The sequence below is a fragment of the Sus scrofa genome, chromosome 6, assembly GCF_000003025.6.
Source record: "Sus scrofa isolate TJ Tabasco breed Duroc chromosome 6, Sscrofa11.1, whole genome shotgun sequence".
Classification (NCBI taxonomy): Eukaryota; Metazoa; Chordata; class Mammalia; order Artiodactyla; family Suidae; genus Sus; species Sus scrofa.
In genome coordinates this window covers 45806164-45833595 of record NC_010448.4, presented here as the reverse complement: position 1 = coordinate 45833595, position 27432 = coordinate 45806164, and the positions used below count along the sequence as shown (strand labels likewise).

The window sequence follows — 27432 nt, the reverse complement described above, 5'->3', positions numbered from 1 at the left end:
TCAGAAACAATAATTACATTTTCGTTTATTGGATTAGCAGTCTGTGAAATGACAGGAGTTCATAACCAAGTTCAAAGAAAACTGTTAATATGACCAAAATGTAGCTGTAATTACAGATAAAGGAGAAAATAAAGATATGTTTTATTCACTAATTTTTTTCGTTTATTCATTAGTTATTTCAAGAAGTGTCAAGACTTATTTTATTTCTGTCATTAATTTTAAATCTATTTATAACATTTAGATAGTTCATTGTTTTAATTTGTTCAAGTAAGCAAAAAATATTAAAAACATACAAAGTGTAGGGCAAGTGGTTCTGGAGTACTATCCAAGAAGAGTGAAATTAATCAGCTTTGATGCTAACTCAGAACAGATCAATGAACAAATCATCAGTGTAGTCACAAGGGAACTCAGTAAATAGAGTGAGCTATTAATAGCAATATTAATCATTATAATACAGTTGAATTATTTCAGATATGAAACAGCATATATCCTAATAAACAGAGTAACAACATGGAGTTCTCTTTTGTGGTTCAGTGGTAATGAACCTGACTGACTAGTATCCATGAGGATGTAGGTTTGATCCCTGGCTTCTCTCAAAGCATCAAGGATCCGGCTGTGAGCTTTGGTGTGTAGGTCACAGACATAGCTTGAATCCCATGTTGCTGTGGCTGTGGTGCAGACTGACAGCTACAGCTCTAAATCAACCCACTAGCCTGGGAACTTCCGTATTCCTCTGGTGCAGCCCTAAAAAGACAAAAAAAAAAAAGAGTAACAACAGAGGCTCATTCTCTTACTGTACTGGACATGAACTATCTACCAGTCGTATTTTTAATAATTACTAACTTTGAATTATTGTGATGTAAATGTATGTAAATATAACAGATTTTCTTGTAAAAATATTATAACCAGTGATCACATTTGATTATATAACCAGGTCAACTGTCCTGCAAAAAAAGAGATGATGGGCCACTAAAATTTGCAACCTTATTGACTGTCATTTTCTTTTTCTTTGTCATCTGCTCCCCCCCCACGTCAACTGAGATTGCTAAAATCAAAGTTCTACGGATCAACTGCCAAGCACAGCAAGGCAACACTGAGCGGGAATAAATAGGAAAATTATAATGTAAATGGATACAAACCCAAATTGAGGCCATGGTAACAGTAGCATTGTAACCCCTCTTAATTTAAGTGATCAGTTTATAATCACTGTAATAGCTAATTTTCCCCCTCCTTTTGAATTACTGTGATGTAAATGTATGTAAATATAACAGATTTTCTTGTAAAAATATTATAACCAGTGATCGTATTTGATTATATAACCAGGTCAACAGTCCTACAAAAAAGAGATGATGGGCCACTAAAATTTGCAACCTTATTGACTATCATTTTCTTTTTCTTTGTCATCCCCCCACCTGCCAACCCCGAGTCAACAGAGATTCTAGGCTGTAAAGTCCAGAAACAGATTTAATAAGAGACACTGAATCTGCATAAGTACACAGGTTTTTCCAATGAAACTCAGAAACAAAAGTGCTTTATATACATGTCTTTCATTCAAAAGACTTCTTACCAGTGTAACTTGTTTAATATCAAGTAAAGTACCTGCCCACACTAAAGGCATTTCCACATTCCTTACATTCATAGGATTTCTTACCAGTATGAATTCTCTGATGTTTTGTAAAGGAGGAACTATGTCTAAAGGCCTTCCCACATTCCTTGCATTCATAAGGTTTTTCTCCAGTATGAATTCTGTGATGTTCAGTAAGGGCTGAACTATGTCTAAAGGCCTTCCCACATACCTTACATTCATAAGGTTTCTCACCACTATGAATTCTCTGGTGTTGAATAAGGGCTGAAGTAAGTCTAAAGAACTTTCCACACTCTTTACATTCATAAGGTTTTTGACCACTGTGAATTCTCTGATGTCGAGTAAGTTCACTGCCTACTCCAAAAGCTTTCCCACATTCCTTACATTTATATGGTTTCTCACCAGTATGAATTCTCTGATGCCTAGTCAGGGATGAACTATTTCTAAAGACCTTTCCACATGCCTTGCATTCATAGGGTTTCTTACCAGTATGAATTCTCTGATGTCGAGCAAGTTCTCTACAGACTCCAAAAGTCTTCCCACATTCTTTACATGCATAAGGTTTCTCACCAGTATGAATTCTCTGATGTTCAATAAGCTGTGAGCTAATTCTGAAGACCTTCTCACATTGTATGCATTTGTAGGGTTTCTCACCAGTATGAATTCTCTGATGTTCAGTTAGCTGTGAATGGAATCTAAAGTCCTTGCCACATTCCATACATTTGTAACGTTTCTCATCAGTGTGGATTTTCCGATGTCTAGTAAGTTGTGCATGCACTCTAAAAGATTTCCCACAGGAAGTACATTCATAGGGTTTTTCACTATCATGAATTCTTTGAAGTGGAGTAACTTCTTCAATATTTCTAAAAGTCCTTCCATATTCCTTACATTTATAGCACTTTTGATCATCATGAATCTTCTGGTGTACAGTAAGATCTTCGTAAAAACTAAAGGTATTCCCACATTCCATGCATTTATAAAGTTTCACACTGGTATGAATATTCAGTTGTAGGGTATGGGAGTCATCAACTCCAATGGTTTTCCAATATCTACTATATTCAGAGGTTTTCTCACTAGTGTGTATTTTCTTATATTCATCAAAGTTTAAGCAACAACTAAGGACCTTCCCATATTCCTTATATTCAGAGGGCTTCTTGCTATCATGAATTCTCTGATGTACTGTAAAAGACTTACGATTTTTGTAATTGGGCACTTTTTCAGAGATGATTTTCATTTGACTGAAATGTCCTACTTCAGGTCTTTGTACTTCAGTCTTCCTTTTGCTTTGCCAATCATTTCTGAAAATGGAGTTCTCAAAGTCAACTAATTTACTACTTTCTATTACTTCCCACTGTGAATCACTTTTTCCAATACTGTCCTTCTCTATAGACAAAGTCTTTGTGTGATAGTTGGATTCCAAGTCTGAAAGAAAAGGAAAAAACTCCTTTTTTCATGTGTCACAAAAGTAGTTTAAAAATGCAGAGAAGAAAAAAATGGAAAATAATTCCAATTATAGGTGAATGATTAAAATACTATTATGAAGTTTGGAGAAAGGTAAAGAGAGTTCAGAGAATGAATGATAAAATCATAACAAGATTGTGAGGTTTGTGATAAGGGAAACAAATTAAATCAGTGGGTCTGAAATTTTGGTGTGGATCATCACCAAGCTAGGTCAAGTACTGATGATCACGAACTAATCCAGATCAATTGACTCAGCATCAACAGATGTAGAATTTAGTCATCACTGTCTTATAGAGATATTGTGAATACAGATCAAAATTGGATAATCTATACATACTAACAATTTTCTGATATTTTTCTTTTATAATAGAATCCTAATATTTTACCATGGAAAGCAGGGTGCTACTTGTTAAGCCATTTTAATCCATTATCCCCTTTTACCTTATATCTTTACACCTTCTTCATCAAACCATATGTCCTACCATTTTCATTTCTCAGCAGTAGAATCCTTATATACTACCTCCTTTTCATTATCCAAATCTAAAAGTTATCACCCTCAGAAATGGTATATTAGCTGACTCTCAGTAATTCATATCTATGTCTGTAGTCCAATGTCTAGTTCTTTGCCCTCTTACCTATTTTTTATTTGTATATTCAGTAATTTTCTCTGTGGTCACACTGTTTATTTTCCTTATTCATTAAACTCCAAGGACAAAATCATTCTTTGTGCCATTGAATAGTAAGCCCCATGTTATTAGTAGTTGACAATAACAGGAAGAGCAAATCTTTGGCTGAAAGGAATCTAAGAGTATATGCAAATATCACAAATATAAGTCACTGGAGAAAACAATTATCAAAATAATTTTGTAACTATAAGAGTATTAACAACAGTTATAGCATGTCACCATGTCTTTAAAACCTCACACTGCAGTACAGTGATTTTATATATAAATGCACATGTATATAATTTATAATATAGTAAGGTACTTTCACATATAGATAATACTATCGATAAATGGCTGTTTTTCAATCACCTGTTCACTTACACAAATTGTCTCCATCACTGATGTTATTAATTCCCTCCTATGCAGAACTGTGATTTTCTTTTTCCCATATGTCAATAAATTTGGCGTTTTATTTTCTTCTGTTCGGGAGCATTTTCACTATTATACATGTGTCTTACTGAAATCCTAGTCTATGTTTAACTGTTTTCCTTCATGCTCTTTCCCAGATGGTCCTTTCCATTTTCCTACACTCAAAGCTAACCATTGCTACACTGCCTAAAAAAGTTTCTGAATATTTTAGATAATTATATGTACCATATTGTAGGGTTTATGTGATTCTGAACAAAGCTGTGGCTGAGGAGGAGAATATGCTAACAGAATGATATGTCAAAGGTTGTGGACGTGGGCAGGAGTGTAAGGCACTTCATTACAGAGGATCTGTTGGACCTCGCTGGGGATTGGCAATTATGAGCGACCAATCTGAGGAAAAATCCAAAGTGACTGCTAAACACTGCATGATAAAGGGCAAAAATAACTTACTGTGACTGAATAATGTTATATATAATTAAGGTAAAATAATGCAAACATCATTTGACTGAAACAATAAAAAGAATCATAAATGAATGCACTGTCAGTAAATTAAAAGTATTTCCACTTAGGAGTTCCCGTCATGGCTCAGTGGTTAATGAATCCGACTAGGAACCATGAAGTTGCGGGTTCAATCCCTGCCCTTGCTCAGTGGGTTAAGAATCTGGCGTTGCTGTGAGCTGTGGTGTAGACGCGGCTTGGATCCGAGTTGCTGTGGCTGTGGTGTAGGCCAGCGGCTATAGCACCGATTAGACCCCTAGCCTGGGAACCTCCATATGCTGCGGGAGCGGCCCAAGAAATGGCAAAAAGACCACTTAGAAATAAAAAAGCTTCCTATCAAATAACTGTTTAGTTAATGTGGAAGTGTAATTGAAATCACAGACCTTTCAGAGAATGATGGCACTATAAATACTGCATATTAAAAAAAATCTATTAAGCTCATCATCAGTCACATAAAAAGGATTTAAATGTTTATATTAATAAAAAGGAAAGAATGAAAATAACCAATGTATATATTCCATTCAAGAAGAGAAAAAGGGACAAAGTGACCTAAAGAAAAGGTGAGGGGAGAATTCAATAAATCATAGAATCAGAATGTGATGAGTTCGAAAACATAAAAAGACTCTAATTAACAAATACAAGTAAATGACAAGGGAAAGAATCACCAAGAGGGTATTTTTTAAAATGTTGTAAGACTCCTATGCTAATCAGTTTCAAAACATTGACTTATGAATTGTTTTTTAGGTAGTAAATACTGAAAACCCCAGAAGCCATAAAAGTTGGGGGGAAAAAACAACCATTTGCTAGGAAGAGACAGAATTATCCAAGACGTACCTCCTATGAAACAAAAAGTCATAAGCATACCTATTGCCCAGGTTGTGGCAGTAAACAAGGTAATGAACCAGGGCTTCTAAAATAAAGATCTGAGTCAGGATCTGGAGCAAGCAAGGCAGATGTGCCCTCAATTGTTGTGACAGAAAACAAGAATGTTTTATAATATTAATAAGCCATGCCAAAAGGACACAAATCACCTGAAGGAGACCACCGTTTTAACAATATAGGAATCAAAATAGGGGAAAAGTACTTTGTGCACTGAAACACGCTAACCGAACAACTAAATAAAATTTATGTCTAGTATTAATTTTTTAAAAAAGAACAAAACATATAAAACATAGAAGGCCAGTAGAGCTCACTTTTAACCAATTCAGGTTTTCTGGTCTGGGATAGGGAAGCTCTAGGGTGAGCTTAGGAAAGCTTCGGAAAGCAAGAATAAATTCAAAGTGGAAAGGATCTTGAGTCTCAAAAATCACCATAAGGAATTAATATTTGTACAACTAGGCATCAACAACAAAGACTGTGATGGGCTAAAGTACACTGAACCAATGAAAACAGCAAATCCATAATGATACATAACTCAGAGGCCAAGTACACCATTTGAGCTGGCTGATTAGTTACAATCATATAAAAAATATAATCAGACACTCTTGCTGCCTTTCCCATTAGGTTGCAAGTTTGTCTGATGGTAAATAATAAATGTAGAAGAAATGATGGACCCAGTAAAACATTGATTCACATAAAGGTTTTCAGTTGTAAAAATCATTAGGTGAACTACTGATAAGGAACTGTGTATTAACATTTTTTGGTTTTTGTGGGTTGTTTGTTTTTGGTCATTTTAGGACCTCACCTGAGACATGTGGAAGTTCCCAGTCTAGGTGTCAAATCGGAGCTATAGCCGCCAACCTACACCACAGCCACACCAGATCTGAGCTGCATCTGTGACCCACACCACAGTTCACAGCAATGCAGGATCTGTAACCCATTGATCGAGGCCGGGGATCGAACCTGCATCCTCATGGATACTAGTCAGATTCGTTTCCACTAGAGCCACAATGGGAACTCTTAGAATTGGTTAATTTTTTTTTTTTTTTTTTTTTTGGCTTTTTGCTATTTCTTGGGCCGCTCCCGCGGCATATGGAGGTTCCCAGGATAAGGGTCCAATCGGAGCTGTAGCCGCCGGCCTACACCAGAGCCGCAGCAACGTGGGATCCGAGCCGTGTCTGCAACCTACACCACAGCTCACAGCAACGCCAGATCGTTAACCCACTGAGCAAGGGCAGGGACCGAACCCGCAACCTCATGGTTCCTAGTCGGATTCGTTAACCACTGCGCCACGACGGAACTCCAGAGTTGGTTAAATTTTTAATAAGTGAAGTTGAAATGTTATTAATAGAGAAATGTGAGAAGACTGAAGAAAGAGCATTCACCTTAGAGTGACCAGAGAATTACAGAGAATAAAGAAAGCAGATAGGTAAAGGAATGTCTTATTTTATCTAAACCCATGCTAACTCTTTGCCTTGAGAAGCAATATGTTGTATCAATTAAGAATATCAGCTTTGGGAGTTCCCATCGTGGCGCAGCGGAAACGAATCCAACTAGGAACCATGAGGTTGTGGGTTCGATCCCTGGCCTTGCTCAGAGGGTTAAGGATCCGGTGTTGCTGTAAGCTGTGGTGTGGGTCGCACACGTGGCTCAGATCTGGTGTTACTGTGGCTGTGGTGTAGGCCAGCAGCTACAGCTCCGATTAGACCCCTAGCCTGGAACCATGTGCTGCGGGTGCAGCCTTAAAAAGACAAAAGACAAAAAAAAAAAAAAAAAAAAAATAGCTTCGGTGCCAAACTGCTTGGGTAAGAAAATCTGCTTCTGGCACTAACTGGCTATGTAACCTTGGAGAGATAGCCTAAATACTCTTTGTCTTAGCAATCTCTTCTAAAAATAACACTAGTAGTATTTATGTCATAGGACTGAAGAATTAGGTAATTCAGTGTATCAGGCGTAAAACGGGCCTGGTACAAAGCAAGAACTGTGTGAGCTGAAAGGAAAAAAATTAGTTTTCTGAAATTAAAAGGTTCTTGATGGAATACTGACTTAACATTAAATCTAAGTTCTTTAATCATAACAAATCAGGACACAGTATCTTTGCTGTTCTCCAAGAAGGTGGATAAGAAAATAATACAGTAGGAGTTCCCCTCATGGCGCAGTGGAAATGAATCCAACTAGGAACCATGAGGTTGTGGGTTCGATCCCTGGCCTCACTCAGTGGGTTAAGGATCTGGCGTTGCCATGAGATGTGGTGTAGGTCACAGACATGGCTCAGATCCTTCATTGCTGTGGCTGTGGGTTAGGCTGGCAGCTGTAGCTCTGATTCAACCCCTAGCCTGGGAACCTCCATATGCCATGGGTACAGCCCCAAAAAGAAAAAAAGAAAGAAAGAAAGAAAATACAAAGCACTTATAGCAATTCTGGGCTCAAACACAACATCATCGGTATCTCAGTAGATAACGCCGAATGTATCCTAGAAGGCAAATTCAGCTCCCTGGTTATCAAGGAAGGTAGAAATTATATGACAGGACTGAGATCTATGAACATGAAAGATGCAGATGCTTGGAGGTGTCGTCTCCTGTACAATGCTCAATCCATGCCTTTGGAAACCGGGAGAAGAAGTTCATCCAGTTTCTTAAAAGACAGCTTTAGGTCCACTGATATCCTATAGAAAAAATTATAAATTATGTGAACAGCTAAATTTACCCAGTGAGACCAAGTTGCTGTAATTTTCCATCATCACATCCCAGTACAAGTCCCTCTGGGCAGAATCCAGATATTCCCACTCCTCCTGAGAGAAGGTGATGACCACATCCCTGAATGTCACCAGTTCCTGAAACAACAAACCACATAAGTAAAACTGAAGGACACGTTTTTGAGAAAAATACAAGAGAGAATTGCATTACAAGAAGGGGTCTAAATAGTAAATAAGGAGGCTAGGGGAAGAATCCTGTGGTGTGGGAAGTAAAGAAATCAGTGCTTCCAAACCAGACTGTCTACAAGTCAAAATAATCCTTTTGTTTCAGAGAAACCTTCCTGTGTCCCATGGGATTTCTTAATTACCTAATAAGCATGTCTGGAAATAACAAAATTATCAGTTTACAAATTGAAAGAAAGAATGTACACATGTACATTGCATGTTACATGCCTGCTGCATGAATTATCCATAATGGTGAATTTCTACATCCTCATTGCTCTGTTTGGGAAAAATAGCTTAGAAAATAAACAGTATTTTAAAATTTCTTACATCCCCAAGTCCATCACTGTTAATCACTATCTCACATTATATAAGAATTGTAACTTCGAATGACAAATTATTTAGTAAATGCTTTGTAGTGGCTACAGAGTACTCTTGCTTGGTGAAAATATATCAGCCTTAATTGTATTTGACATTGGTTAGATAAGGTCTTCTCCAATTCTGAAGTCTACAATGCCCTACGATTTATGTCTGACTGAGACCAGTCAACATCAAATCCAGTCTACCTGGAAAGTCAAATCTGTTTCAAAAGTACAGGGTTTGCCCATATGTCATCAAATGGATCCCCTTTTTTTTCTGTACCCAAGAATATGAAAAAGCATGGTAAATGCCTCCATCTAGGGATTCCATTTCTACACTGTAGGTTTGTTCTGAACAAAAGACTAAACACACAGGAATGTTGAACATAATTTAAAGAATAGATGGGCACACAGGAGGTACAGTGTGCTGTTTGACTCCAACTCTCACTAGAAAGTAAAAAACTATAGGGATGTGAGGCAAGTTCCTAGGGCTGTTTGCTTGGAAAATACAGATAAATGAAACGTTCACAAAGGAGACAGAAATAGCAACTTACATGGTCCATGGTTAGAAGTTTAAAGAATTGATCACGGAATTCCACTTCTGGTATGACAGCATGAGGAGCTTCACAGACATGCTCCCCACTGAAACTGGTGAAAATTATATATAAAAACATAAAGCAAATGAAAAAAACAAATTTGTTCAAGAAAATCTGCTAAAACGTATTAAGAACTGTGAAAGTCTTGCAGTATTTGAACCAAACCAGCACCCTTCCTTGTCCATCCCATCTTAGAAAAAGACTCCATTCCAAACTAGAACAGCCAACGACACAAACTTCCTCACCACTCCTCAACCTCTGCTCCATGGTCACTTCCCACCATGCCCCCAGCTACTTGTTATTCAAACAAATGTAACTAAGGCTTGGAGATTTTCTTCTGCTTAGTAGCCACACAAGTAGCTGTACCTTGAGTGTAGCACTGCCATGAATCCTGGGGTTCCAGCTGCCTTTGCCTTGGCTCATGGGGAAGAAATTCCACGCCAAGAGAGGCAAGCTGAAACCTAGGGCTGCTGCACAAACCCTCTCTGCTGCCTTCATTTGCAAGAGAGGGGAGAAGTCCAATGAAGGTAATGTCAGTAACAACATTACCACAAAAGTGATGAAAGAGAAGAGGATATTTTAGGAGTAACATTTCTATATCTCGTTGGAATTTACCATAAGTCAGAAGCTGTTCCTGATGAGGTAAGGCATAGGTTAAGGCCAGTTTCAACAGCTAAAATATTTGCCAGTCATATATCTGATAAGAGGTTAATAAAATATATAAAGAACTCATACAACTCAACTGAAAAGTGGGCCGAGAATCTGAATTGATAGTTCTCCAGAAAATCAAAAACAACGAAGTACTACCTCATACATGTTAGAATAGCATTCGCAAAAAAACAGACTGGAGTTGCCCGTTGTGCCTCAGTGGAAACAAACCCAACTAGTATCCATGAGGATGCAGGTTTGATCCCTGGCCCTGCTCAGTGGGTCATCAATCCAGCGTTGCTATGAGCTGTGGTGTAGGTCGCAGATGCACCTTGGATCCCATGTTGCTGTGGCTGTGGTATAGCTGGCAGCTGCAGCTCCCATTTGACCCCTAGCCTGGGAATGTCCATGTGCCACAGGTGTGGCCCTAAAAAGAAAAAAGAAAACAAAGACCAACAGGCGTTGAGGAGATGTGGAGGAAAGTGAGAACTTGTGCACTGTTAGTGGGAATGCAAATGGATACAGCCACTATAGAAAACAGAATGAACATTCTTTAAGAAGCTAAAAACAGAACTACTATACAGTCCAACAATCCCACTTCTGAGTATTTCTTTGAAGGAAACAAAATCACTCTCTTGAAAAGATTTCTGCACCCCCATGTTCACTGCAGCAGTATTTATAGTATCCAGTATGCCAGATGTGGAAACAACCTAAATATCCACTGATGGGTGAATGGATAAAGTGTGTGCATGCATATGTATAAATACATACACATACATGTAATGGAATAAAAATATTATATTTTGGGTTGGTTGGTCCTTTTTTCTTTCAAGTATGTCTTTAAATACAAAGGTATAGCACAGTAATTATGAACATAACCCCAGACAAAAACACATAAAAAAGGGAAGGGTGTAGCTGTACAGGAGCATAATTTTTCTATCCTATTAAAGCTAAGTTTGTGTACAATAAATAGGTGTTAAGTCAATAATTCCTATCTAGGTCAATCTGTCTAGAAGATATAACAATTATAAACATGAATGCCTTAAACAAAGCCCCCAAATATATGAAGTAATAATTGACAGTATTGAGGAGAGAAACAGTTCTACAAGAGAGTTGGAGACTTCGATAAACCAATTTCAATAATGGAGAGAAAAACCAGACAAAAAATATCTGGAGAATAGATGACTACAGTAACAGTACAAATCAGCTAGACCTCCCAGACATAAACCAAACACTCCACCAGATAACAGCAGAATACACATTCTTCTCAAGCATAAATGAAATATTCTCTAGGATATGTTAGGCTGCAAAAACCATCACAATAAATGCAATTGAAACCAGGATTTTGAAAATGTTTTAAAAGCTCACAAACATTAAGATAATCCAGAATGGTCATAGAAAGAGAGGACTCACAAAATCCTATACCAGATAGTTTATGCTAACAATGCGTTTTATGGTAAAAACCTATTTTTGTTGGCCAGGAGCCCTGGGGTTGCAATGTAATCAATTTGACCTCTCAAGAGGCTTGAGATGAAGCAGCTAAGCCTAGTCACACAGTGGCTCCGTGACTATGTGACTAACCTTCAATAAAAAAAACCCTGGACATCAAGGCTCCAGTGAGCTTCCCTGGCTCACTTCACATGTGTCATTATAAAAGTTATGGGGAGAATTAGGTGCTATCTGTGTTTCTCCATTGGAAACTCACATCTAGTTTCTCCTGGACTCCACCCGATATGACTGTTTATTTTAATCTGTGTCCTTTCACTGTAATAAAGCATGAACACAAGCATAATATAGTTTTTCTGGGTTTTAAGTCCTAATGAATTGTCATATCTGAGGATGGTTTTGGGAAACCCTGACAAACCACGGCCTTAGTGTAAGTTGATGAAAACCTAACATCTTTGGGTTTGTTTCCAGGGTGCCTCTCCTCACCTTCAAAGGCATATCATACAGTTCCTTTCATGATCATCATCATCATAGCCTACCATACTTTTAGTCCTGTTCAGCTTACATTATTTGGTCAATTAGAAACAAGGGATGGGCACTTTTGTAACTGATGTTTAATGTATAAATGCAATTTCTGGAAATTTTTCCTTAAGAAGCTGTGTAGTATTTAACAGTGATAATACTGATCTATATTAAATATTGAGGAAAGAATTTTTTGATGAATTACTCAGGAAGACAATCAGATTTTTTAAATGACTGAAGATTGTCTACTATCATGATAAAGAACATAGAGTCCATCATTCAAAATTCAGTGTGTATACAACTCAACAACAAAGAAACCAATGGAAAAATGGGCAGAAGACCTAAATAGACATTTCTGCAAAGAAGACAGATGGCCAGCAGGCACATGAAAATATGCTCAACGTCATTAATTATTAGAAAAATGCAAATCAAAACTACAATGAGGTACCAACCTTACACCAGTCACAATGGCTGTCTTTAGTAAATCTACAAATAACAAATGCCAGAGAGGATGTGAAGAAAAGAGTACCCTTCTCTACTGTTGGTTGGAATGTAATCTGATACAACTACTATGTAACACAGTATGGAGGTTCCTCAGAAAACTAAACACAGAAATACCATATGATCCAGCAATCCCACTCCTGAGCATATATCCAGACAAAACTACAATTCAAAAAGATACTTGCACCCCTATGTTCATAGCACCACTATTCACAATAGCCAAGACATGGAAAACAACCTAAATGTCCATTGACAGATAAATGGATTAAGAAGATGTGTTACATATACACAATGGAATACTACTCAGCCATAAAAAAGAACAAAAAATGCCATTTGCAGTGACATGGATGGAACTAGAGGTTCTCATACTAAATGAAGTAAGCCAGAAAGAAAATGACAAATACCATATGATACCACTTATCTGTGGAATCTAAAATGTGGCACAGGGAGTTCCCATTGTGGCTCAGTGGGTTACAAACCTGACTAGTATCCATGAGGTTTGATCTCTGGCCTTCTTAGTGGGTTAAGGATCCGGCGTTGCCATGAGCTGTGGTGTACATCACAGATGCAGTTCGGGTCCCACGTTGCTGTGGCTGTTGCATAGGTGTAGCCCAAAAGCTGCAGCTCTGGCCTGGGAACTTCCATGTGCAGGTGTAGCCTTAAAAATAAACAAAAAAAAATGGCACAAATGAACCTACCTCTAGAACAGAAACAGACTCACATACCATGGAGAACAGACTTGTGGTTGCTGAGGGGAGGGGGAGGGAGTGAGATGGATTGGGAATTTGGATCTAGTAGACGCAAACTATTACATTTTGAATGAAGCAGCAGTGAGGTCCTGCTGTATAGCACATGGAACTATATCCAATCTCTTGTGATAGAACATGATGGAAGATAATATAAGAAAAAGAACACAGGTATACATATATAAATGTATATACATGACTGGTCAATTGCTGTACAGCAGAAATGGACACAGCATTGTAAATCAACTGTACTTTAATAAAAATTAAAACAAAGAACCCCCACAAAATTCAGTCTGTGAATCATCTTCAGCTATACTAAGTGTACAGCCTTTTACTCAGTTACTTAATTGCCTTAATTTATTCATCAGTAAAGTGGGAATAACATTACCTGCCTTAGAGTGTTGCTGTCTGGATCAATTTAAATAAAGCATATGAAATACTTTTTTTTTTTTTGATGTTTATTTATTTATTTATTTATTTATTTATTTTTCCCCACTGTACAGCAAGGGGGTCAGGTTATCCTTACATGTATACATTACAATTAGTTTTTCCCCCACCCTTTCTTCTGTTGTGAAATACTTTCAATGCCATATAAATAGCACCTAATGATGCCTAATAAAAACTGCCTATTTATGAGATTATAAAGACTATTTCACATTCCTTGTTTTATTATTTTTAAAAAATATTCCCCCTGTGCTTTTTGCTACAGGGAAACTTGATATTTCAGATCTGTTTTCTCCTGTAATGTTAACTTATTTCAGAGTCCAGTGTTGAGATTACAATTTTTCCTCATTTTTGTCATAAAGTCTCTCAAAAGTGAAAGGATGACATATCTCCTTGCCCTCTACACAAAGTTGAAGACATATAACTAGCTCAAAGAATCCAGTTGGTGGCAAATTGAGCATAAAAGGCTTAATCTTGTTCCTTTGGCCAACAGACTTGCATGCATACTTAGAAATACGTCCTATATGTCCTATAAATCTGTCCTTTCAAGTGTAATTTGTATAATACGGTCTTGTATGATACTTGGATTCCCCAGATCATTTCTGTATCATCTGGAAAAAAACACAACTTTGTAAAATGCCATGAATGTCTGATCAGCAGTCTTTTGTTTGTTTGTTTTGCTTTCTCTTACTGTCTTTTTAAGGCTACATCCACGGCATATGGAGGTTCCCAGGCTAGGAGTCTAATTGGAGCTGTAGCCGCCAGCCTATACCACAGCCAAAGCAATGCAGGATTGGAGCCAAATCTGTGATCTCTGCCACAGCTCACAGCAACGCCAGATCCTTAACCCACTGAGCAAGGCCAGGAATCAAACCCGAAGCCTCATGGTTCCTAGTCGGATTCGTTTCTGCTGCACCACGATGGGAACTCCTGATCAGCAGTCTTAATTCATGATTTGTTTCCCTGCTAATTGTTTATTTGATGTCTATATAATCTCCAAAGCTTTTAATACTTAGATGTGTCAAATTACACCATGACCATGCCAGTTTCTACTTATTCCTACATGCCTAGAAGTATGATAAAGCTGTGACTTTGTCTCATTTATTGGCAAATTTATGTGATTCTTTTTAAAGAAACGAAAGAAGAAATTAAACTCCCAGATTCAAAAATCCTCAGCAAAATATTAGCAAATTGAATTCAACAGTATATTAAAAGGATCAGGAGTTCCTACTCTGGCTCGCTGGGTTAAGAACCCAACATAGTGTCGCTGAGGACGCAGGTTCAATCCCTGGCCTCATTCAGTGGGTTAAGGATTGGGCATTGCCACAAGCTCTGGTGTAGGGCACAGATGCGGCTCATATCTCATGTTGCTGAGGCTGTGGAGGAGGCCCTCGGTACCTTGGGAACTTCCATATGCTGCAGGTGTGGCCATAAAAAGAAGAAAAAAAAAAGGATCAAACACCATGATCAAGTGGGATTTATCCCATGGATGCAAGAGTGGTTTCTAATACACCATTGATAAAATGAAGGATAAAACAATGATCATCTCAACAGATGCAGAAAAAGCATGCGACAACATAACAAAGGCCATATATGACAAGGCTGCAGCTAACATCATACTTAAAGCTTTTCCTCCAAGATCAGGAACAAAACAAGGATGTCTACTCTCACCACTCTTATTTAACACAGAATTGGAAGTCCTAACCAGAGCAATTATGTTTAAAAAAAAAAAAAGGAAATAAAAGGCATCCAAATCAAAAAAGTAAAACTGTCACTATTTGCAGATGATATATTATATAAAAGAAGACCCTATAGACTCCACCAAAAAATTGTTAGAAGCAATTAATTTAGTAAAGGTACAGGATACAAAATCAATATACGAAAAAGTTGCATTTGCAAATCTCGCTATTAAAAATTCCTTCTAAATCTGGTACATGGAATACGGAATACATACAATGGAATATTATTCAGCTGTTAACAAAGAATGAAATAATGCCATTTGCAGCAGCACAGACCTAGAGATTATCATACTGAGTGAAGTAGGTCAGACAAAGAATGACAAATATCATATATCACTTTTATGTGGAATCTAATTTAAAATGATACAAAAGAGCTTAATTATAAAATAGAAACAAACTCACAGATTTCAAAACCAAGAGGTGAAACTATTGGGGAGAGGGAGGAATTGGGAGGGTGGAAATAACACTACTGCATAAAATAGATGATTAAAAGGCCCTACTGTATAGCATAGGAAAATCTACTCAATAGTTTGTAATAACCTATGTGGGAAAAAAGAATGGATATGTTTATATTTATAACTTTGCTGTACACCTGAAACTAATACAATTTTTTTTTTTTTTTGCTTTTTAGGGCCGCATCCACAGCATATGGAAGTTCCTAGGCTAGGGGTCTCATTTGAGCTACAGCTGCCAGCCTACACCACAGCCACAACTTGGGATCCAAGCCTCGCCTGCCATCTATACCATGGCTCAGGGCAACGCAGGATCCTTCACCCACTGAGCAAGGCCAGCGACTGAACCCGCATCCTCATGGATACTAGTCTGATTCATTTCTGCTGAGCCACAATGGGAACTTCAATGATACAATACTGTAAGTCAAGTATATTCTAATAAAAATTTTTAAAATAATAATTCCTTTTAAGTGCTTATCAAAATTAACTATATTTTCATTGCTCTTGACTTATAGAAAATATATGAGGAATACTTAGGATCTTCACAAAATAAATTCTTTTTCTTGAGGACTTAATAAGTGCAAGGTATTTATTAAGTGCTCTAGGTCAATGCCCAGATTAATGTATCCAATTGCCATAAAAACCATAAGGCATTGATCCAGTTATTTTATATATCTTATAGGAAGAAAAGATAAAACATAAAGATTAATAACTACTGAATTCCTTGAATTAGGGATAGTGAACAAGGAACTGAATATTAGATTTTTTTTTAATTAAAATCCAAAAATGATGTTTTTTTTTTTTTCCTTTTTATGGCTGCACCTACAGCATTTGGAACCTCGCAGGCTAGGGATGGAATTGGAGCTATAGCTGCAGGCCTAAACCATAACTATAGCAACGCTGGATCCAAGCCACATCTGCAACCTATGCCACAGCTTGCAGCAATGTCAGATCCTTAACCTACTGAGTGAGGCCAGGGATCAAACCTGCATCTTTACAGAGATTAGAGGGGTCCTTAACCCACTGAGCCACAGTGGGAACTCCCATAAAATGTTTTTCTATTAAGTACAACTTTATTGTTTTAGTATGAGTAGATATTTCACCTTAATGACTGAAAATTTAGCAGACGTAACAATAAAATATGCACCAGATTTTGAAAATTCAGTATGAAGATATGAATGTAGGAGTTCCCGTCGTGGCGCAGTGGTTAACGATTCCGACTAGGAACCATGTGGTTGCGGGTTTGGCCCTGCCCTTGCTTAGTGGCTTAACGATCCGGCGTTGCTGTGAGTGAGCTGTGGTGTAGGTTGCAGACACAGCTCGGATCCTGCATTGCTGAGGCTCTGGCGTAGGCAGGTGGCCACAGCTCCGATTCGACCCCTAGCCTGGGAACCTCCATATGCCGCGGGAGCGGCCCAAGAAATAGCAAAAGACAAAAAAATAAATAAATAAATAAAAAAGATATGAATGTAAAATACTTTTGACTTCCTTATATTATTATATGTTGAAATAATATTTTAGATATACTGGTTCAACTAAGATGCAGTATCAAAATTAATTTCAACTCTTTCTTTTTACTTTTTAAATGTTCAATAGAAGGGTTCAATCGAAATTCTAAAATTACATGAGTGGCTTTCATTGTATTTCCATGTGATGCTTTAGACTCAAATAACACTATCCCATACTGCCTCTCACAGTCTACACCAAAATGTGGTCTGAAACAAAATCATACTGCCAAATCTCGAAATCACAACTCATTTTGTCGTGACCACTCAAAAATCCCCATAGGTTCCCTAAAAAAGCTCCCTGCCCTTGTTCACACATACCTCTCTTCACAAAACTCCAGTCATATACTCACTCCTAAATGCAAGGTTGGCTTTGTCTCTAACTGATCAAAACACTTCCTACCTTGCTTTGTTTGGAAACCAAAGGTATCTGCTATGTTATATTACCTAACCACTTGTCTCTTCCTTAACAAATCACAAGCCCTTGGGAGTTCCTGTCGTGGCATAGTGGAAACGAATCCAACTAGGAACCACAAGGTTGCCGGTTTGATCCCTGGCCTCACTCAGTGGGTTAAGGATCTCATGTTGCCATGAACTGTGGTGTAGGTTGCAGATGTGGCTCGGATCCTGCGTGGCTGTGCTGTAGGCCGGCCGCTGTAGCTCTGATTGGACCCCTAGCCTGGGAACCTCCATATGTCATGCGTGCAGCCCTAAAAAGAAAAAAAAAAGAAAAATAAATAAAATAAGCCCTTAATTTATGCCCCACAAGTTGTATTTCTTTTATTTCCTTTCCTTTTTATGGCCACATCTGTGGCATATGGAAATCCCAAGGCCAGGGGTTGAAGTGGAGCTGCAGCTGCAACCCATGTCACAGCATGTGGCAATATTGGATCCTTAACCCACCAAGTGAGGCCAGGGATCAAACCCATATCCTCATGGAGACTCTGTTGGGTCCTTGACCCACTGAGGTACAATGGGAACTCCAACAAGTTGTGTTTCTTTGCCATCCTTTGGGAAGAAGAGCACATGGGGTAACTGAATGATTTACCCAATGGGTATGGGAACATTAACTGGAAAGGAAAAGGGTATTTGGAAAGGCTCTGGAAGTGAAAGGGACCCATCTCTGTTGCCCTGTTATTAACTGGGAAGGGAAGGCCTATGAACCAGAAAAATGGACAAGTCTCAATTAGGTAGGGAAGGTGGGGATTTAGATGGCGGAATAGAAGGACTGGAGCTCAACTTCTCTTCTAAAAACAACAAAACTTACAACTAAATGCTGAGCAATCTTCAACCAAATGGACCGGGAACTTTCAAAAAGATATCCTACTCCAGAAGACAAAGAGGAGGCCACCTAAAGAGGTAGGGGGGGCGATTATGTGATATAAGCAACTCCATACCTCCTGGGTGGGAAGCCCCACAGACTGGAAAGTAAATGGTTCACAGAGACTCACCTACAGGGGTGAGAGTTCTGAGCCCCACATCAAACTCCACATCAAATCTCCAAACACATGAGTGTGGGGATCTGGCATTGAAGGCCAGTGGGGCTTGTGTGCAGGAGCTCCAGGGGACTGGGGGAAATAGAGACCCCATTCTTAAAAGGCACACAGACATTCATGTGCACGGGGTCCCAGGGCAAAGCAAAGTCTCCATAGGAATCTGGGTCAGACCTGACCACAGTTCTTGGAGGACATCCTGGGAAAACCGGTGAATGTGGCTTGTTGTGGGGGAAGGACATTGGAAGCAAAACTCCGGATTATTCAGCAGCTGCCTTTCTCTGGAGGTGGCTATTTTGGGAAAATCTGGCTCCACCCACAGGGCTGAGAGCCCCAGGGCAAACAACTATCAGGGTGGGATCACAGCCCCACCCCTCAGTAAACAGGCTATCTAAAGACCCCCCCAGGCACACAGCTGCCTCTAATCCCAACCTGAGACAAAAGTCCCACCCACCAGAGGGATAGGAATCAGCTCCACCTACCAGTGGGCAGGCATCAGTCCCTCCCATACAGCAAGCCCCCTTACCAACTTCAGCCACAAGGGGAGCAGCCATCAGAAGTAAGAGAGGTTACAACTCTATTATCTGTAAAAAGGTCACCACACCAAAAACCTATAAAAATGAAAAGACAGAGAACTATAACCCAGATGAGGAAGAAAGAAAAAAATCCCAGAACAGCTAAGTGATCAGGAGATTCTCAACCTCCAGGACTTTAGATTGTTGAGGCTGAAGATGATGCAAGACATTGGAAATAAACTGGAGGCAAAGATGGATAACTTATAGGCAACACTGAGCAAAGAGATACAAGATATAAAACTTAAACAAGAAGAGATGCAAAATACAATAACAAATAAAAATTCACTAGAAGCAGCTAACAGCAGAATACAGGAGGCAGAAGAATGAATAAGTGAGGTGAAGGACTGAAGTGGAAATTACGGATGCAGAACAGAAAAGAGAAAAAAGATTGAAAACAAATGAAGAGAGTCTCAGAGAACTCTGGGACAACATTAAACGCATCTTTTAGGCAGGGAAATGTAAGAGAAGGAAAGCACATCTTCTAGGATTTGTAAATCAAAAACATATGACAATAAAAAGCAAACACAAACTGACTTTGAATGGGCCACTAAGTAGCAATGCTCTTCACTTCAGGACTTGCGGAACTACAGGTACAAGAAGGGACTTGTGGGACTAAACTTGCTAAATAAGAAAACACTGTCCACCACCAGACATGGCCCATCACTCACCATAAAACAGAAGTAAGAGGGAAACTACAATACGGAGTTTTACCAGTATCAGAGAAAAAGGTAAACATCATCTATGCCCAGAGCTAGAATATATGTTCCCAGCAACATCTAGGGGCCACAGCTCAGGGAATGCTGTGGTTCTGGCCTCCATAATGCATTCAAGGGAGTTTAACCCAGGAAAAACTTCTGCACCTGTGCCCTCCCCCTCAGGTCTTCCCAGAAGCCTATCTTGAAGGCAAGTGCAAGCCTAAACTCTCATCTCATGATTGACCATGTACTTTTCTATTGAGAACTTTCATTATAGGAGGGATATTCGTGACTTTCTCTTTGACGATCATTTCTCTGCAGCTAGATCCAACTGGTTACATGGTGTGAGGACAGAAGAGAATCTAGGGAAACATTCCAAGAAATTATGGAACCTACAATTGGTACCCTGGATGGGTAACACTCCCTTTACCCTCTAAGTTAAGCACTACGCTGGGTACTGGGGGGCGCGGGGATATAGTTTACATATACATATAATTTTATGTATATGTATACATATACATTCTATATCCATAAAAGAAATTTTACCCACTCCTACAAGCTCACTGAAAAAAACAAAACTCCGAACTTAAGCTCACTGAAAGCAAAACAAAACTCCATTTCGTTCACACGTAATAGTCATACTTACAACAGAGCTGTCACAGGACCACGCGGTCGCGGTGTCACACACCCTCTCGGCCACGGTCCTGTAGACCGAGGTCACACAGTAGGCTCCGCCCCTGACAGCCCGCGAGCCCAGTCAGATACCAGCCATGCGAATCAGGGCCCCAAGACCCTCTGACTCGCTCTCGCTTTCTATCACACACGTACGAGTGCGAACTAACACTCTGCAATGACGCCGTCACAGACAATTGCCTCCGCGGCTCATGCACACAAGGCTTGAGGCTCCAGCTGCACACGCCCCATCCGCGCTTTGGGAGCTAAAGGCCTCCTCACCACCTGTCTCTCCCACAGCCGGACCTGGGTCACCTCAACTCACCAGGCATAGCCCTACAAGCGCCGCGACACCGGAAGGGGAGCCAAACGTCGAAGTTCATTTGGGGCTTTGGGGCCTGTGGGAAATGTAGTCCAACACCTAAAAGACATTTGAACCGAACGTGGATCCCACCAGCCGCAGAGACTCCTCCGCGCCCCGCGACCCCTGAGGGTTCTAGGGCGCGCTGATCGCTCGCCCTCGGCAGAGGGGTTGCAGCTGGTGTTCCTTCAGATGCCGAAGTGACGGGTGACTGCCCTTTGCGAGCGAGGTAAGGTCGTGTAAGGAACGAGACCGCAAGCCGAGGAAATAATCGCAAGCCCGGGTCGGGGAGGGCAGAAAAGGGAACCGGAAGCCCGCCCAGCGCGGGCCGAGGAAGCGGACGAAGAAGCCTGGCGCCGGGAAGGCCCGGTGACAGTCAGAAACGCCAGGCCGTGGAGGGAAGAGGGAGCCGGAAACCCGGCAGAGAAGGGCCTGAGAGGGAATCGGGACTCCCGGCGGAGGGAGGCCGGGCTAAGAAGGGCTGAAGCCGCGCGGAGGGAGTTCCAGCGGGAGAGAGCCCAGGAGAGGACTTCACTCGGGACTGTACGTGCGTGTGGGACCCTAGGTCCGTGGTCCTGAACCAGAGGGTTTTGTTGTTGTTGTTGTTTTCAGTTCTGCCCCTAGAGAAAGCCCCGACACCCTGCGAGGCACGTAGTACCGAGGAGCCGTGTTTGACTGCTCTGGTGTGTTCACCGCCAGGAAGTTCCCTGGAGTCCTTTTCCAGACTCACAACAGAGCCAGCCATGGTTCTGATACATGTCCTCGTAATTTAGTTTTGTCAGTTCTGCAATTCCATATGCCTCCTTTAGTTCATCCTCGTTCTGTAAGATCTATTAATGTTGTGTATTTCTTTCTTTTTATTTCTGGAAAGCATTCCATTGTGCAAATGTGCCACAATTTGATTTTTCATTTTCTTCTCTATGAACATTGAAATTTCCAGATTTTATATATTACGAATAACGCTGGCATGTTTCCATTTCTTCTGAGGAAATACCTAAGAGGAAAAAATTGTTGCTAATAGGTTAGGTTTATATTTAACTTTTTAAGAAGCTAACAAATTTGTAGAACGATTAGTTGTGATTTGTGTTTGAGATTGCATGACTATCAAGTGGTTTCCGAGTTTGACTTGGTATTGTTTTATAGAATTATGAGATGGGTTCAATGGAGTTAGGAATGTCACATAGGGCCCATTGAGTTGTGGTTTTGTGAAGTGGGTTAGATTATTGGACACGGAATGTGTCTATACCAAGTCTTATTTATCATGATTTTGTGTGTTCATTCCATGATGACTGTGAAAGTGGATCACTGCATAAGTGATACTGATGAATGACTGAGAAACTCTGTCGGTTTGATTCTGCTTGCAGAATTATGTCTGTTACTGATCAAGTAAAATAGCAGTATTAGATATATCCCAAGGAAATGAAAACAGGATGTTAAAGAGGTATCTGACTCCTGTCTCCACTGCAGCATTATTCCCAATAGCCCAGACATGGAAACAAGTGTTCACTGACAGATGAATGGATAAAGAAACACTAACAGGGGTTCTGGTTGTGTCTCAGTGGTAATGAACCCAACTAGGATCCATGAGGACGTGTTTGATCCCTGGCTCCGCTCAGTGGGTTAAGGATGCTGTGTTGTTGTGAGCTATGGTGTAGGTAGCAGACAAGGCTCGAATCTGGCTTGGCTGTGGCTGTGGTGTAGACTGGCAGTGACAGCTCCAATTTGACCCTTAGCTTGGGAACTTACATATGCCACAGGTTCGGCCCTAAAATAAAAGAAAAAGAAACACGAACACACTGGAGTATTATTTGGCCCTAAAGAAAGAAAGAAATCCTGCCATTTGTGACAAGATGGAAGGACACTGAGGTATTATGCTAAGTGGAATATATCAGACCGAGAAAGGCAAATAATATGTTCTCACTTGTATGAGGAATCTAAACACCACCCAAACTCTTTGAAATAGAGAGTAGAATAATAGTTGTTGCCAGGGGGTGGGAGAAATGGAGAGATGTTAGTCAAAGGTGACAGACTTTTAGGTATAAGATAAATAAGTCCTGGGGGGTGTCTAGTCTATAGCAGGAGTGACTAGTATTAATAATGCTGTTTTTTTATATACTTGGAATTTAAAAGATTAGATCTTAAATCTTATCCACAAGCAAAAAAGGCTAATTTTGCGAGGGGAGAGAGGTGTTAACTAACTTTATTATGGTGATCTTTTGGCTATATATATATATATATATCAAATAGTCACATAGTACACCTTAAAATTATATATGTTACTCAAAAAAGAAGACAGTAAGAGCTGAAATTACAATTTCTTTCTTTCTTTCTTTTCAATGGCCACACCAGTGGCACATGGAAGTTCCCAGGCCAGGGATTGATTCTGAGCCTCAGCTACGGCAATGCTGGATCCTTTAACCCACTGAGTTGGGTCAGGGATGGAACCTGCCCTTCGCACCAACCTGAGCTGCTGCAGTCAGGTTTTTAACCCACTGTTATCACAGCAGGAACTCCTAAAATTATAATTTCTGGATTACTGAATTGCATACTTGGAACACAATCTAAACTAATTCTAATATGTTGAAATAACTAGAGTTCAATAGGTAGTACACCAGAAAAATACTTTTTTACCTCTGTGTACTACTTTTAACAGATCTGAATGAGGTTTTCTGGAAATTATGGGTGATTTAATAACTTTTTCAGTTACTCTTAGCTAAGGAAAAGTATCTGAAATTCTTTGAATCACAAGGTCGGTCTCAGTAATTAAAAGTCATTTTCTTTCTTTCTTTCTTTCTTTCTTTGTCTTTTTAGGGCAGTACCCATGTCATGTGGAAGTTCCCAGGCTAAAGGTCCAATCAGAGCTGCAGCTGCCAGCCTACACCACAGCTCACAGCAATATAGGATCCTTAACCCACTTAGCAAGGTCAGGGATTTAACCCACATCGTCGCGGATACTAGTCGGGTTTGTTACCCCTGAGCCAACAGAGTTACAACAGAAACTACTAAAAGTCATTTTCTAATAAAAATATTTATTGTAAAAATAAATATTTAAATTTCATGTAAAGGAAAAATTTCTTCCATCTGACTGTAGCCTCTAGTGTGGAAAAGTCTCTTTTATTTCCCTAACCTGTATTATAGAATGGTTAATATTTAGCATGATAAATATTAATGTTTAATAATAACTGCTTACTATTAACTAGGCAGATTTAATCATGTCGTTATGGAAACCCTAAGGTATATGAGGTTTCACATCACATGGTTTCTTTTTTTTTTTTTAGGGCCACACCTGCAGCATATGAAAGTTCCCAGGCTAGGGGTCGAATCGGAGCTGCAGCTGCCAGCCTACACCATGGCCACAATCACATGGTTTCTTATGCCTCGCTTCTTTCTCCCTTGTTCATTTTTCTAAAAAGCATCCTAAAGAGCAAAGGTCCTTTCCTGAAAATCATAAAGCCATGGCTCAGGTGAGATGATGTTCTTCTCTCCTTTCGAAATAATCTTTTTCTCCTAGCATATCCGAGCATTTTCCCATCTTGAAACATCCTGGAGATAGGATTCCCTTAAGGATAACCTTGCCTTATCCATGTTCACTTATTCATTGCATATTTCACTTAGCATCTCCTTTCTCATGCCCCACAGATGGAAATACATTCTCCTGAATTAAGTAAGCATATATTTCCTGAATGAACCTTTCTTGTCTAGACAGTGATTTAATGTCTAAGCAGTGAGTGCTTAGAAAAGCCCACACATAGGAAAGCCTTCATTATGTCCACACGCCTTGGTTTTCTCGTGAGTAAAGGTGGATGTGCAAAGAATAGATTATAATATTAATATACAGCAAGAAGGGAGGTCCCCGTGTTACACCGTGTCTTTTCCCCTCCAGCTCACCTTTATGGATCATGTTTCTCCATCTCTCAGCCCAGGAGTGCTCTGTCCCATTTACCTGTCTCCTTTCTGTAGCGTGGAAGTTATCTATGGCTGAAAGAACAGATAGGAAAGCCTGCTTTCTATATACAGTAAAGGACTGGAGAAGAGAGGGGACAAGAGGAGCAGACCCATGACGACAGGAGCCTAGGAATAGAGCAAGCCTTCAGACTCAGTAAAATTAGAAATGGCACCCTAAGCCTTCCTTTGGTCATTAATTCAATACTGTTTACTCTTTTTGTTTGTTTGTTTGTTTGTAGGGCTGTAGGTGTGGCATATGGAAGTTCCCAGGCTAGAGGTCAAATTGGAGCTACAGCTGCTGGCCTATGCCACAGCCACAGCCACGCCAGATCAGAGCTGCAGCTGTGACCTACACCAAAGCTCACAGCAATGCCAGATAGTTAATCCACTGAGCAGAGCCAGGGATTGAACTCATATCCTCATGGATACTAGTCAGGTTCATAACCCACTAATAACCCACTAAGCCACAATGAGAACTCCTCAACACTAGGCACTCTCTTCTCCACTCCTCCCTTACTGGAGCTGCAGGTGCCAGCCTACCTCACAGCCATAGCAATGCCAGATCTGAGCCATGTTTGCAACCTCCACCTCAGCTCATGGCCATGGCAGATCCTTTACCCACTGAGAGAGGCCAGGGATCGAACCCACATCCTCATGGATACTAGTAGGGTTCATAACCCGCTGAGCCACAATGGGAACTCCCAAGAAGTTTAATTTTTAATTAAAAAAATTTCTAAATAGAGAACCTGGTTGAATTCTGCAGGAAATAAAATTGATCAACACTGTTTTAGAAATTCTTTCAACCCAGGGTGCATGACATTCAGGTGAATAAACAACAACCTCTTCTGGTGAATAAACAACTTCTTCCCCACTGAAATGAACTCTGAAACAAAAACTACAAATCAACAAGGGAAAAGCCATCTTGGAAGAGTCAGCACGTAAAGAAATAAGAAAGTTGGTGGTAGGTGGGGAAACTGGGTAAAGATGGTCAAAAGGTACAAACAAGAGAGACACACCACAAAAGTTACCATAACTGTAGTTAACAGTGCTGTGCAGCATGTGTGAAAGTTGCTAAGAGAATAAATCCTAAAATTTCTCATCACAAGGGGAAAAATCTCCTTTGTAACTATGTGAGGTGACATATAACTTACTGTGGTGCTCATTTCACAACATATACAACTGTCAGGTGATTATGTTGTGCACCTTAAGCTTTTATAATGGGTGAGGGGTTGGGGGAGAAAGTTGGCACCTACAAGAACTGCCTATAATATGACAACATAAAAGAATATGAAATAAATGTTTAAAATGGAAAAACAACAAAAGCACAATACATAAAAAAAAGAATTCAGATATTAAAAAGAATAAAGAGGGAGTTCCCTGTGGCACAATGGGTTAAGGATCCAGCATTGCTACAGTTGTGGTATAGGTCATCACTGTGGTACAGGTTCATTCCCTACCTGGGGAACTTCCATGCGCTGTGGGTATGGCCAAAAAAAATAGAAAACTTTTCTTTAAAAAAAGTGAAATTTCCAGGAATAAAAATCAAGGGAAAAAAATAACTTAGAGACTTAACACAACTGAAAAGTAAATTATTGGCTTTAAACGTATATGTGAGGGAATCATCTTGAAAGCAGCACACAGATAAAAAATGAACTATAGAAGAGAAACTAAGATATAGAAGAAAAAAGCTTTAATACCCATCTAATGTCATAAAAGGAGGGAAACAGAGAAAGGAGAGGAGGCATCAGAAAAGAAAATGGTTTAGAACTTTCCGTAATTAAAGTTGTGATTTCAAGATCTGAAAAGAAGTTGTAAGCAAGATAATGAAAGTAGATCTAACATCTAGATACATCATGATACTGCAAAATAACAAATCTGAAGGAAAGAAAAAGAAGGAAAAACATGTTACCTAAAAAGAAGGATGATTAGGTGCAAGAGATGTCAGAAGACAGTGGTCTGGAGAAAACCATAATTTGAAAATACACATGTACCTCAGTGTTCACTGAAGCATTATTTACAACAGCCAAGACATAGAAGCAACTTAAATGTCCATTGACAGATGAATGGCTAAAGAAGATGTGGGACATATACACAATGGAATATCACGCAGCCATAAAAAATAATGAAACAATGCCGTCTGCAGCAACATAGATGGATCTAGAGATCATCATCGTAAGTCAGTCAAATAAAGACAAATATCATATTATTACTTAGAAGTGTAATCTAAAAGAATGATACAAATGATCTTATTTACAAAACAGAAACAGACTCACAGTCTTAGAAAACAAACTTATGGTTA

General features: G+C 39.5%; 1 protein-coding gene and 1 long non-coding RNA gene across 4 annotated transcripts; one reads left to right on the top strand and one right to left on the bottom strand.

Annotated features, from left to right (window-relative positions):
• Positions 1-21291, bottom strand: ZNF529 (zinc finger protein 529). 3 transcript variants are annotated; one of them, XM_013998445.2, is made up of 4 exons: positions 21153-21291; positions 9348-9441; positions 8224-8350; positions 1-3007 (listed from the first exon to the last, which is right to left on the bottom strand). In XM_013998445.2, exons 2-4 carry the CDS (start codon positions 9354-9356, stop codon positions 1587-1589), a joined length of 1557 nt encoding a protein of 518 aa, XP_013853899.1. In that variant the 5' UTR covers positions 9357-9441; positions 21153-21291; the 3' UTR covers positions 1-1586. The 3 variants fall into 3 exon arrangements, with proteins under 3 accessions (XP_013853899.1, XP_013853898.1, XP_013853896.1); XM_013998444.2 differs by having other exon boundaries at positions 20802-21174; XM_013998442.2 differs by lacking the exon at positions 21153-21291 and having other exon boundaries at positions 9348-12423.
• Positions 21277-26479, top strand: LOC110261284. Its single transcript, XR_002345332.1, has 2 exons — positions 21277-21417; positions 21801-26479. It is a non-coding gene; the product is annotated as an uncharacterized LOC110261284 (long non-coding RNA).